The following is a 13,494-nucleotide window of genomic DNA, read 5'->3' as shown; positions in this document are numbered from 1 at the left end:
CAATACATTTACATCGGTAGGTAATAGGTAAACCGCTTTCTTTTGCTGGCGATACAAGAATCTGAGGCCAGGTTTTGTTTGGCCCTGGGCCTCAGGCTGTCGTGGCCCAGTTCCTTTGGCCAAATCTGGTGTAATCCTGTCTGTTTACACAAATACACCCTTTACAGTGTTCACAAAAGCAACCTGTAGTTGTGTCATGTGTCACTGATCTTAATGGCTGAAGACAAACACATTTGCAACACCATGCAATGAGTGGTATTTATTTTTAAGAAAAGACAAATATCTGTGCAACTGATTACAAAACTGTGATCTTATAGTGAAACAGCCTGAAAAACTGGATTGTCAAATAGAAATGTTTTTCACTGCAAAAGTGAATCAAGTGGTTGTAAAAAGTTTGATCCTGTCAAATGCAGTAAAAAATTATCAAATTATGCATCATTACGATCGCAGTTTCACAGTTGCTTATAGGAAACGATAGGAGGAGAACACGGGAGAAAAACTAATGCTCAACGACATATCCCTCAGCTGATGGTACAGTGCAGGTTGGCTGGCTTTACTCAAGCAACCAGCCAATGAAACGCACCAAAGCTTCTATTTGGATCCCTGTTCAAGTCCATGCTACAAAAAGTCTTCTTTAAATTCAGTCTTCTAAGTGCAAGTGTTTGATACAGCAAATATGCTGACTGATTTATTATTTGCTGTTGTGTAAACCTAACAATCGATGTCTCTACACCGACCCATTAGTATAAGAAAGACAAAGAATGAAAAACAGGCACATGATACCATCTTGTAGAGACACTAGAGTTAAAATAAAACGCAAGCTGTAGACACATCCTTCATGATTAAACAAATACTGAGGCTCAAACTTCATATCAGACCTGTAGCTGACATTCCCTGAAATGTGTGTATTGTAAACATGTCTCATTTGCAGTGTTGATTAAAAGTTCGGCTAAATGTGTAAAAATGCAGCCGCTGAGATAAAACGCTCAATGCCAGAGAACCCTACGACACACACAAATAATAACATGCATAATGCCAGACCTGTGAAATATGACAGCGAGTTTACATCACAACTACTCTCCCATAAATATTTCTGCTAAACAGCCAGAAATGACAAGGACCTAACTCCACCACCCTAAAAACACTTCCCCTGCTATATAAAGACCCTTCTGGATTGAGCTTTCTGCCGCGGAGACAGCATCAGAGGGAAAAATACATCTCTTTTGTCAACATAGAGATGATGCATGGGATCTGTTTCTTTCTATCAAAGCCGGGCGAGTTGGAGATGGACTCAAACTCCACTGCCACCTTGTGGTTCACCCGAGTCATGATGTGTTGTAGCTCCAGCTCTTTTCCATATTTGCTGATCATTTCGCACAGTGACTGGATGAACCAGGATCCGGTCATGGTATTCCTCCATGAGTAGTAGCCTGTTCATGAGTGACAAAAAAAGACTATCTCAATAAACCATTTACAAATGCCTATGTTTGTAGAGGTTGTTATTGTTGTGCACCTGGGGCTGTAGAAAAGGCATAGAGGAAGTCAGCTTCTACAGGGATCCTGGAAGTTCCACTGTCTGCACTGTCTACTTCAATCCCTGGATCCAGGTCTGTGCCTCTGCAAGCCTGAACGATGGGAGCACAAACAACACAAGGCAGTTTAGAGGTTAAATGAACTGAATTAGTGAAAGATTAAACAAATGAGATAACTTCAGATACCTGAATGAAGAAGAGTTTGGGTTTTCCCACCAGTGATCTGCACCGGTCACCGCGAAACAGTGAAGTAAGATATTTCAGCTCTATTTGGCCATCGGTACCAAAGAACACATTCTCGTCCCCGTGGCTCAGCAGAACACAAATGAATGAAGCCGAGCAGCTGTGATCCTCCTTTGACGCTAGAAACAGAAAGGAACAAATGGGAGAGTGAAAGAAAGTTTAAATAATCAGTGTGCGTGTACAGAGGTTTGTTTTAATAAATGTTAACCTGTTAGACATACCAGCAGTTAAAACCTGCACCATCTGCGCCACCGTCTGGTCATTGTAAACCATCGCTTTATATCCCAAGGCGCTGAACACTTTCATAGCGCTGGCTGCATCTACATCAGTACCATTTCGCTGATTCATGCCTTAAAGAAGAAAAAGAGTTGTGTAAGGAAGTGGGCACACAGTACACTCCCAGTCACTGGTGTTAATGGGAGTGCTTGTGAGTACAGTGTATGAACTAAGGTCACAGCTGTAGGGACTAAAGTAAAAATATCTAAATGAGCTAAAAGAAGAAAAAAATAATATAAAAATACCTGCTGTGAAAAGCACAATTACCAGGTTATTAAAGCGTGAGCATAAATCTACCACATCATGAACCATCATTGGCTAAACAGAGAAAAACTATTAACCAGACTTATGACCTTGGCTGATGTTTACTGCGTGCGTGTGTTGCTCAGGGAGTATAAAGCTAATGGCCGATCACGCAGGTGTCAGTACTTCGTTAGTCCTGCTGGACTGGTTTATGAAACACACGTATGACAGCGGAATAAAGCCATCACAACAGACGCACTTTGCTTGAACTGAAAGCAAGATATTTAAAACTCTGTCAATAATAACAACATGTGCATCTTCTGCTTCTGGTGTTTACACAATGTTCCTGTTTCTACACAACACAGCAAAACCTTGAGGTTTGAGACATTATCAAAAGGTTTAAGTTCTTAGAGAAGGAAGTGCTGGACAAATGACCCTTCGTGGACACGCTCATGCTTCACATGTGACCTTAACTCTGATGTCTTTCCCAATAAATATGATCACACACTTGATGCTACACAGTCTACATTATAACTTCCCACTCAGGATCTAAGGACATGTGGCCTCGCGGTTATCACACATACAATATAACCATGAGACCAACATGGTGAGTGTACTTCCTAATATTAGAAGTGCCTGACTGTTGTGTTTCCCCAAACAGCTAAGGCAAAGACAGAGCTAACTTAAACATCTAATTGTCTGGCAGGGGACATAGTATCCACGGCAACCAGTGTAACTCGGATCCCTTAGTATAACAACATCCTTAGAATACAAAACTGTGGTGAGAAGTAAAGTCACGTACACAGAACAGCAGACCATTACCTTTAGTTCTGTGCAAATAACAGTGATCCTGCTTTGCATGTTATGTTGAAATAGTAGGAAGGTTTCCCTCTCCCGCGTTACGTGAGCGTATTTATGCGCGCACACGCGCGCACACACACCTTCATTGTCAGCCAATATCTGACTCCTAATGAAACTTTGAACAGTGCACACCTGACCCTGCTGACCCATTAACTACAGGCTGTAGTCTAGATGAACAGAGCGTTTCTAAACAGGTGATGTGAAATCTAACTAGACAAACATTCATGTCCTGTAAATATTATTGTTAGTGGCCTTATAATGGAAGCTATAAAGTAGTAGTAAAAGGTAAAACGTGACACTTGTCTATTTCTTTGTCACTTATTTTGTTGAACAAATCTGACTAGAAACTGTTTGTTTCTAGAGTCCTGTCCGCGTAACAGAATGAAACAACACCTGTTTTTCTGTCAAAGTTCTTGTTGTTGATGATGATGCACTGGCCGATGCTGGGGAAGCTCAGGCTGTATCTGAAGCTGTGGGCGTGGGGCTTGGCATCCACATCCATGGCAGCAGAGGCAGAGGAAGCTCCTCCTGATCTGAGGACACACAGAAAACAACACTATTATACCGTAATAACGTTAGACAGTCTACAAATGGCTGATTGGGGGGTTATAGGGTTTAAGATGGTAACTAGTGTGAGCTAGCAGCCAGCTAACACGACCAGTGGTCTCATCGGTTTCTACTGTGAAAACAATACGTTGCTATGGAAAATGGTGGCTAACGCACAGGCTAGACAGAGATAGCTGTAGCATAACCTGTGGTTGAAGATGATCCGCGACGGATAAAACCAAGGAAGTCGTTTTAAAGAGCTTAACGTGGTTTTCAAATGATATTTAGATTCGCCATAGACGTTTCTAACAGTCTGGATAATAAAACAATAGATAATTAAACTATAAAAATAGATTTGCACCTGATTTACGAACAAACGCCTTAAAAAATGGACAAACACAGATATCATATGAAACTGGTTAAAAATATATTGATTAGACAACTTCACAGATTTCTACACCGTGATCAGAACAGCTGTAAACCTATAAATGAACTGAGAAACACCCCAGCGAACCCCACGGCTAACTCCGCTATGACCGCTATGAACTAGCAATGCCTAGCTAGCACGGAGGTGACGATGAGCCGGGGCACAACTTACTGCTGCCCAACGCCTTGTCTTGCGTCCGTGGAGTCAACTCCGGGTGCAGCTCCATTAGCCGACATGTTTCAGAGTCCGGTACCAAACCACCGATGAATGCGCAAAGTGTGACAAAGAGTGTGACTGCGGCTCCACCACCAACGACAGGCGTGTCCGGACTGAACACGCACTGCCGTGTTCGGCTAATAAACAAAGGTCCTGACGTCATGCGAGGGGCGCTCGTTTTCCATCCCCACACCTCCCGCCAGCCACGCTCCACTACGTCGTGTCACGAAGGCCAAGTTATCTTTCACAACACAGATATTTATATTTGTTTATGTTATATTGAACCATGATGTAATGGAAAGAACTGGTTATACATCACGTTACTGGATGCAATTGGGATGAGGCTTGTTATTATTAAGAACTATGGTTTTGCCATAAAGTGAAAATAGTTAACAATCTGAAAATTCAATGGTACTATTTAAATAAAACTTACCGCTGTAAAATCCCCAGTTTCTCAGTTTCAGTTTGAAACTAAACACCCACAGTCCCCCAAACTCCCACAGACGGTGTAAGGTGTCAAAAAGACAATAAAGACAAAAAGACAATAACGCACTTATGAGAAATATTTCACAAAAAGCTGTTATCATAAATCATTGAAGTTCTGCTTCTAAAGTTGCATTTTATAAAACATTAGTAGTCATTACTACTGTATATCTGAGTGACTGTACTCCTCATGTTCACTTTTCTGTTACCATTATGTCGTACTTCCAGGCTCAATATTCATGTTTTACACTTGATGTAAAAACTTCTAATCTGCAGTAAAATCCTAAATACTATCGACCTCTGAAAAACAAACATCCTAAAAAAGCTTCATCAATAATATTCATGTCAATGTAATAATACATTTTCTATGTATAATGTAACAGTTGTTCTTGTTGCTTTAACATTCTGAATTACTCGTTTGTTCTTTGATGTCTGGTTGAAGGAATGAACTAAACCAAACAGAGGAACTTTCATGTTCATTCAGACTTTAATATTAACCCCAAACATCTGCTAAAGAAAAAAAAAACTGCATCTAAAGACAGAAAGGAGAACTCATGTATGTAACATATATGTTATGCATTTTCATATATTTATATATTTGCATTTATTAAACACGGTTCAGGAAAAGGCTTCTGAAGAAAAATGACAAATAAATTGACAAATAGCCGAGACTGAAAGTAGAGTAGATCACTGATGTACTGTATTAGAACACAATAGCACCTTCAATCTGTCAGCCTCTAAGATTGGGAACAAAAACGATCTCTTAGGAATTAAAAATTAAATAACAGATTTCTTTTTCAAAGAACAAGTTATACAATGCAGATAAGCTAAAAAAAGATTACACATTAGTACACGCAAACAGGACAGACACTAGATTGTAAAATCATCAGGTTAACAAAGAAATTTTGCATAATTTTAACATATACAGTGCACACAGACAATCAGCTGAAGATAAAACAACAGCATCGGGGAAAACAAGCATAGAAGTCTATCCTTGTGGTAAAGGTGGATCTGTGAAGATGAAGCAAAGGAAAAATAAAAAGACATAATAAAGTGCATTACTGCCTTTAGATTATCTACCAGCATATCCACAATTACTCGACTTTGTAATATATTTACACGTTGCTTCATGATCTTCATATTCACTGTTCTGTTTGTAAGTACACTTGAATATAAAAGGAGCTATAGACGTTCACCTGCCAAAGTCGTTCCACTCAACTAGCGAGAAAAAGACAATGCTGCTTTGCAGTTTTCAAGCTCCTGCCTCACGCAGTCCTGCCATTACATGTTGTGCCACGTGTCCACACTGAGGCACTCTTATTGCTGTCTGTTAAAAATGTACACTCACAGCACACCTGAACTAAAACAACTAAGTGAAGATAAAGCTATGATGAAAACATTTGAAGGAAATCAGGAAGACAAAAAGCACTTGGCTCATATATTCCCTTCACTTCACTAATCATCAAGTCAATAGAAGTTGAAAATGTGTTCAAATGGCAAAGGTCAACATTTACTCCTGGTATTAGCAACAAGCCAAAATGTACTGTAGGGATGAAAAAAATCAGACATATACTGTATGTAGTAGGTGGGGAGATGCAGGATAAGTACTACGATAAGAACATTTCTTTTAATCAAGTTCTTGTTCTAATGACACATTCAACAGCAAAAATGCAAAAACAAGCTGTTCTAGAGGACAAAACGGGACTCAAATGTTTTCCTCCAGTGCTGTGAATAGTGCAATTAACATGTTCATAGTTAGTTATCTGACTGGTACCAAAACAACGATTTGGTTCCATTCCTCCAGTTTAGATGGTTCATTAGCGTCATGGGAAACGTTACACACAGAAACGAAAAGTTTACTCAACAGAAACACAAAATATATATAAATGACAATGACTTTGGGGGAGAGAAGAGAACTACTATGTAATTACTTGCTTCCATCAAGAAAACTTTGGTCACTTCGGTCAGAGCCATCGAAGCGTGTATTGTATGTGTGTGTAGCGGCCTGAAGCCATGATAGTGAATATCTAGTGTATGACCCATTGAGTGTTTAATTTAAAAAGTGATTGCAAAACAACAAAACGTATGAATACACAACAACACAACTAACAAATGACACACTATCAAAAAAAAATGCTGTGTAAGTCAATGTCAATAGTGCTTCCAAAGAAAACAAGCAACAGCTATTACCAACTAAATGAAACACAGGCTGGAACCTGCAGAGTCTTGGTCTCCAAGCCCAGGACAGGTCAGTGTTTGAAGGCGGTGAGGGTGGCCTCTGAACGCTGTTACGACCATCTGTTTGTTTTGATGACTAAATCCACCTTCCCTTGATGCGAGTTGCTCGTCTGAAGCTGTGGACACTGAAGATGTCGGGCCTGATTCGCAGCGTTTAGCTAACCCCCTCCTGCCATCATCTACCATGTGTTTGCACTGCTGAGGCTGCGATCAGAAGATGCTGGGGCACATGTCCCAGCTGCCTTTCTCCTTTGCCTCCCAGTAACCCCCCTTGTAAATGTGCAATGTCTCTCCAGATACAGGGTCGTCGGTCTTCTCAAACCAAAGAGCCTGGTAGTTGTCTGGATGGGTGCCTGACGGTGAAGAAACAGAAGACGACTTATAAAAAGGTAGAGAGGGCATCTTAATTAAATTGATACTTATCTTAGGATTCAGTGAAAGCACAGAGCCACACTCACACCTAATGCACTATACGCCCAGGACCAGATGTACTGATTGGCAACTACTCTGCTAGGTTAATCTACAGTCTCCTTTAACAGCAGCCACAGATGAACTCGCGTGAACAAATCAAACAGGGACAACAGGCTGATGTTACTTGCTTTTGACTGCGACTCCATAAGAACCTTCCTTGCTTTCCACTAAACATGCAAAAAGAATATGATGGAACATGAAGAGGGAATTTTTCCAGGTGGGTTTTACTAAATTACTAGAATGTCTGAAAATAACGTGTGTTATATCTGAATACTTGCTTAAATGGGGAGAGTGTGATGGTCCATAAGAGGCTGTAAAAAGAGGAATGAGCAATGATTCTTTATGAGGTAAAGACTAGGTCTGCTCTGAAATGTGCAAGGGGGGGGGGTACTTGCATGCAACAGGTGTATGAGGGGGAGAGTCCTCAGTGTTAGCTGAACACCAAAGCACAAAAGATGTAAATGCACTGCTGAGACACTAGCCCAAACCCAAACAAAGGTAACTATATTTGTATTTTAAAAGTGCTGTGTGTAGCATCTGTAGTATTAGACACTGGAACAGAAGCCTCAGTAAAACGGTAGAAAACCAAACTGCTTCCCAGATGTGCTACCGTCATTTTTCTGCTCACTACTTTTCCAGATGCCACTCACAGCGCCTCCAAAAGTACACCTAGTATTTTACTTTGAAGTGATACTTGCTTTCATCAGAAACCTCACTTGCTTCAGTGCCAGTCACTTGTGCATCTGCTAAACGGAACACAAACGGGTGAAGGGACAGGAAAATGTGATTAAAATGGCGCAGGAGACATTTAGGACCTTCCTATAATATACACTGAAACATGTAGCGTTTTAGGCTCTAGAGTAAAAAACGTTATTGGTCAAGAATGAGACATGGAGGAGTACTTGCTTGTCAAGAGAGGGTCACTGACTAAATCTTCAGCCACATTTTAAGATTGTCAACGAGTACCAAGACAAGTGAAACGAGCAGAATATGAAAGGGCAGAGAAACGCTGGACAGAAAACCAAACAAAGCCTCCTGGTTTCTCCTCTTACCTTCCTCCGGGGAGCTCGCTGATTTCACAGCCTCCCTTTCCCTTTCTCGGCGGGCAGTGCGCTGCTTTTCCTCCAGCCTCTGTTTCTCTGCGTTAGCCTCATCCCAGCGGCCTTCCTCCATTAACCGCTGATCAGGGCGTCTCCGGCTGTCTGTCGGTGCCACTCCCTCCTCGGGTTCATTGAGCGTCAAAGCCAGGGAGGAGAAGTAGTACATGTTTTCTGCTCCCTCTCTGGAAAGCGACCATCAATACAGATCATAGATGCAAAGCTACAACATCTAAAGCTTAACAATGCCAATACGAATTCGAACCAAAACTCACGGTAAAGGGTTCTTTCTCCAGATTTCTTTGGCTTTGAGGGTCTGATAGACTGTCCGTTGTTTGCCTTCAGTGCCGTTCTCGCCTTTGCTGCTCTGCATTACCCTGGAAAACTCCATCTTCTCGTCCCAGGTTCCTGACAGCACATAATGAGCTTTTCCATCCTTATCTGTTACAACTCCAGTAACCTGTGACAAAAACAAACATGCTGTAAGAAGTGCCCTTATTCGTACTGTCTCTGGCTTCCAGTAATCTGTTTATCCTATATGTCCCACCTTTCTTGGTACATCTCTGGAAAAGTAGCTGTATGGAGCAAACTTCAGGTGGCAGCGGTCTCCTGTTCTGTGGTTCACCACATCGATCTCCCCTGACTAAGAGAAAACAAATGACAATGACACAGACACTGTTGAAGCTTAAAATAATAAATTGTATAAAATAATTTGCAAAAACAATCTATGATGACATAAATGTTATTTACAGTCACCAAAACCAGAACATCACAAGCTTCAGGGTTACCTGATCAATCCATAACTTTCCCACAATAATGTTGTGTACTGTTGTAGTCACTTTCTTCCATGAGTAGTGATTTTTACTCTTGTCAAATAAACACTGGATAGAACCTGGTGACAGTGGAGATAAAAACAATACACACAACTTTATCATGCTCAGAGCACAGAGACATTATTTTTAAGGGTGTTTTCTCATAACCTTAATGAGTCTTAATCCTTAATTGTGAAGCCTTAGTGGCATGTGCATTTGTAAACATATGATTCCAAGTAAACACAGTAACAGTAACTAACACAAACACTCACACACTCACCCAAGGGCATGATGGAGAGGTATTTTCCTCTGAACTTGCTGGCTAGTGTAATCTCCTGTCTGAGAGCCCAGCCCTTTTCAGAGATGGCATGATGAGCTGCAGCAGGTGGGTGATGACTCACCTAGAAAAACAAAAAAAGACTGATGATTCAAAATGCTCAGGTCAACCGTGCAGGATCTCAAACGAAAATGAAAACTTAAAAGTCTGCAAGTGTGTTCTCAACACACCTGCTCACACAGCGAGCGGTAGCCGCAGTCTCTGAGCCGATCCAGCTCAAAAGTCTCTCCCAGCAGGGGGTTGAAGGGTTTTCCCGTGCGGTGGACCGTGGTGGAGTAGGAAGACACTGTGAAAGCTGCCACATAACACAGCTGCTCTAGGGAGCTCTGACACTTGGCAGCCTTATCCAGCAGCTCATAGTATTCTAGGTCTTCGGAAAGCCGTTGCAGCATCGAGAGGGGCTCGTTGAAATTCACCTAGTACATACAGGGAAAGAAAATGTTTGTTTTACTACTGACCTCTCCAACAAAAAAAGCCACCCAGGTGCCACCATTTATACAGGATCCTTACAGGCATTGGTATCTTTGAGAGCTCCTTTCCAATGCAGTTCTTCATTATGCTCCAGAGGTTCAGGTAGTAGTTGGGCTTGTCGGGGATACGGGTTCGTCTTTGTCTAACAGGCTCTAGCTCAAGAGGCTGCGGAGACTCCGGATTGGATGCTAATGAAAGTTCATCAAACTGACAGAGAAACAGGAGGACGCCCTTTAGGGTCAGCTACTCAAGCGTGTTGATAAGAAAATGGAAAATACAACTCTGAACTTAACACACATTTACCGACTGATCATCAGTTCCAGTCTCACTGCTGAGCCCGCTCACGTTGCTGCCAGATCTCCTGGAGGCAGAAAAAAATATTTAAAACAAACTAAAGGGGGAATAGACTTAGCAATAAAATCAATGACAGAGGGAAAAGAGGACGGTGTCTAACCTGTGATACTTGGGATCAGCAGGGACAGTAATGAACTCTGCCGGGTCTTCCATAGCATCAAAAAACTCATTGTCATCATCCTCGTCACTGGCATCACCTTTTCCTGAAACCCCACCTAAAAGCAAAGAGTAACAATGAATAGAGGCTCAGCAGGCCTCAGATGCAGCAAGAAGCATGACAGTATAAGCTCAAAGTTTCAACAACAAACGTTCACGACAACGACAGGGGTCAAGGGGCTAACCTTTAATGGCCAAGGCGGGATTGCTGAAAGAAGGTGGGAGAACAGTTGCTCCTCTAAAAGCTCTTTCCAGGTGGTTGTGCTGTTTTGCCAGTTGCTCTAGAGTTTCCTCCAGCCGTACCCTCTGCTCTCTCTCGGTCTGTAAGGCCTTCTGCCAGCGCTTACTGTGGGTCTGAGCCAGCGAGAGGAAGTCTCTGCATGCCTTGGGGAGGACGAGAATACAGTGGTAACATATTACCAAGAATATGTAAAGTATACCAATGTAGAGCGTTTCTCAGTAATGTACAGTAAAGCAACTCACATTGATCATGGCATTGGAGGTAATTCGGAACAGTGTGGCCCTCTCTGTAACTTGTCTGGTCTTTTCAGCCATGTCTGCTCCAACATGAATTCCCTCTAGCTCCGACAAAGACCTGTGTGTAATTAACATTTTGACAAATGTTAAAAATAATCATCTCTATTCCCTTCTTTTGATGACATAGGTTTGTACTATATGCAAAAACATTCAGATAACAGATACTAAACCTTTGCAGGGCAGATCCATGCTTGACAATGAGATCATTACAAGTGGCAAGGTCCTCCACCTTGCTGTTCAATGTACGCAGTGTGGACTGGATTTCTGAGTTACGGAACCCTCCACCCTGTCCTGAAGTTGGGGGCACCGCAGGGCAATCATCTCCTGACTCATCTGAAGGAGTGGATACAAGGAGCAGAACAAAAATACATGTATAGTTTAGATGTTTGTAGCTCTCTAAGTAAACATAATATTCTTATGAAATACTTTAACAAGGAGAAGAATTCCCTCTTACCTGATTCAGCCTGCATGTTAATGGCCTTCGCCTTCGCCAGCTCCAGAGCAGTGATCCACCGTTGGCGCTCTATTTCTGAGCTGGCCTTTAGGTGGTAGGTCTGTGCCCCACCGTTGGAAATGACAAAATTGCACGAGTCCTCCACAGCAATGTTGGCTGTGGCCAAGTTGATGGTGCCGCGACACGTGTGCCCCATCTCTGCCTGCGTCCTTAAAAGAAACACAACAAGAGGAACAGTCAGAGCTCTACATCACGAAAATCTTATATATTGCAATATAATTATCTATATCATCCACCTATTCTACTTAACTCTCAACAAACTTAATAAGTTTTGTAGCTATCACTTTCATGTACATAAAAAATCCTGCAGATACATACACATACAAATAACTTACCTATAATATGACAACAACCCATTACTCAGAACGAACCAGCGTCTCTGGTAGCCTTTAATGTAGTTAGTCCATTTAAAGAGCCAACCCTTGTATGTGTCTGCGGGGGTCGGAGTGGGGGGCTTAGACTCTGACATCACGGCACCCTGTGGTTTCGCTGGGTAAAGTTAGAGTCTGGGGGGAAATTATTATTAGTCGTCACGTGGATAATTCATTGCTGTTCAGGCATTTTACTGATGTAATCCAGTACTACACAAACTTGTGTTAAAGGCCTTGCAGAGACTTATATCATGGAGTTAAACCGTCTCAGCTCAGTTATTAGTTCATTAACACATTCATAAAGTTTTATACACATTTACTTGAATCTGACACATAAATATAGTTACTAACCTAATGATTTCAGTTACGCCTTTACGCGAACCGTGAAGCACCTGACACTGACGTCTCCGAACTGCGTTTGTCCCGCAACTCTCCAACACCGAGACAACATAACTAATTAACGACAACCGTCACCTTCGCCGCGCTCACGCGGCGAGCGGCACCTCCGCAAACCAGAGGCCGTGTAACGTGCTGCGAAGCACTTCGGGGAACAAGTCGCCAATTCCCACCATGAAAGCTACTTAAAGACCGTCCGTCACTAAGCTCGCTGCTAGCTAAACAGGAAGCTGTCAAGCGAGCTGACACGTCGTTCAAGCAGCTGCCATCACGAGCCGCGCGACTCTCCGCGCGACCCCCTGTCCGAATACTCGTCACCGAGACGTGATCGCCCTCCACTTACCGTTCACGCCAAACACTTGGGCTTCAGATATGCCGCATGCCGTATTGGATGAGCCGACGTTAGCCTGCTAGCGTTAGCGAACTATTTGGCTACAAGTGGTGCAACACAGTGGCGCTCGATCAGCTCCTCGAAACCTCAACTTTAGTTCCGCAGAGGACACGAGCGCAGGTCGCTCCGAAAGCTCAACGCTGGTTATAAAGTAGCGACACGCGCGTGTATTTATTTTAACTTTAATATAGTAATATAAACATCAATGTCGGGAATATATTAAAACCACAATCACAACCTGCGCGTATCTTCCACTAAACCTGTATTTCACAAACCGATACAATGGTGCCCTCTGTTGGATATGAACAGCATTACATTTCTTTGCAGCGCAATAAACGCGCTTGAGGAAGTAAAAATTGTATCTAGCATTATCATCTCAATATAAAGCAAATTGAAAATCATAAAAAAATATTCTTTACCTAAAGGCATTTGAAATTTTGTTCATTACTACTAAAAAGTATTTCTATTCTGTGATAACAAAAAAACTTCTCCATCCTGGGATTAATAAAGTCTTATAAAACA

The 13,494-nt window shown here is 42.1% G+C and overlaps 2 protein-coding genes across 11 annotated transcripts; both read right to left on the bottom strand.

Moving 5' to 3' along the window:
* Positions 1-244: 244 nt before the first annotated feature.
* On the bottom strand, positions 245-4,490 carry casp3a (caspase 3, apoptosis-related cysteine peptidase a). The gene is made up of 6 exons (XM_029156486.3): positions 4,300-4,490; positions 3,549-3,688; positions 1,997-2,125; positions 1,719-1,894; positions 1,514-1,625; positions 245-1,430 (listed from the first exon to the last, which is right to left on the bottom strand). Exons 1-6 carry the CDS (start codon positions 4,362-4,364, stop codon positions 1,201-1,203), a joined length of 852 nt encoding a protein of 283 aa, XP_029012319.1. The 5' UTR covers positions 4,365-4,490; the 3' UTR covers positions 245-1,200.
* Positions 4,491-5,295: 805 nt separating this feature from the next.
* LOC114858785 (oxysterol-binding protein 1-like) lies at positions 5,296-13,435 on the bottom strand. Of its 10 annotated transcripts, none has more exons than XM_055512178.1 (20): positions 12,925-13,435; positions 12,150-12,320; positions 11,755-11,963; positions 11,471-11,633; positions 11,247-11,358; positions 10,949-11,147; positions 10,708-10,822; positions 10,551-10,614; positions 10,293-10,460; positions 9,953-10,198; positions 9,726-9,846; positions 9,422-9,525; positions 9,181-9,276; positions 8,909-9,093; positions 8,589-8,818; positions 8,235-8,282; positions 7,932-7,970; positions 7,815-7,847; positions 7,665-7,703; positions 5,296-7,418 (listed from the first exon to the last, which is right to left on the bottom strand). In XM_055512178.1, exons 2-20 carry the CDS (start codon positions 12,281-12,283, stop codon positions 7,276-7,278), a joined length of 2,448 nt encoding a protein of 815 aa, XP_055368153.1. In that variant the 5' UTR covers positions 12,284-12,320; positions 12,925-13,435; the 3' UTR covers positions 5,296-7,275. The 10 variants fall into 10 exon arrangements, with proteins under 10 accessions (XP_055368153.1, XP_055368155.1, XP_055368156.1 ...); XM_055512180.1 differs by having other exon boundaries at positions 8,235-8,279; XM_055512181.1 differs by having other exon boundaries at positions 10,557-10,614.
* Positions 13,436-13,494: the final 59 nt, after the last annotated feature.

Source organism: Betta splendens, chromosome 1 (assembly GCF_900634795.4).
Source record: "Betta splendens chromosome 1, fBetSpl5.4, whole genome shotgun sequence".
Lineage (NCBI taxonomy): Eukaryota > Metazoa > Chordata > Actinopteri > Anabantiformes > Osphronemidae > Betta > Betta splendens.
Note: the sequence above shows the minus strand (reverse complement) of the source record. Positions and strands in the feature narration are given on the sequence as shown.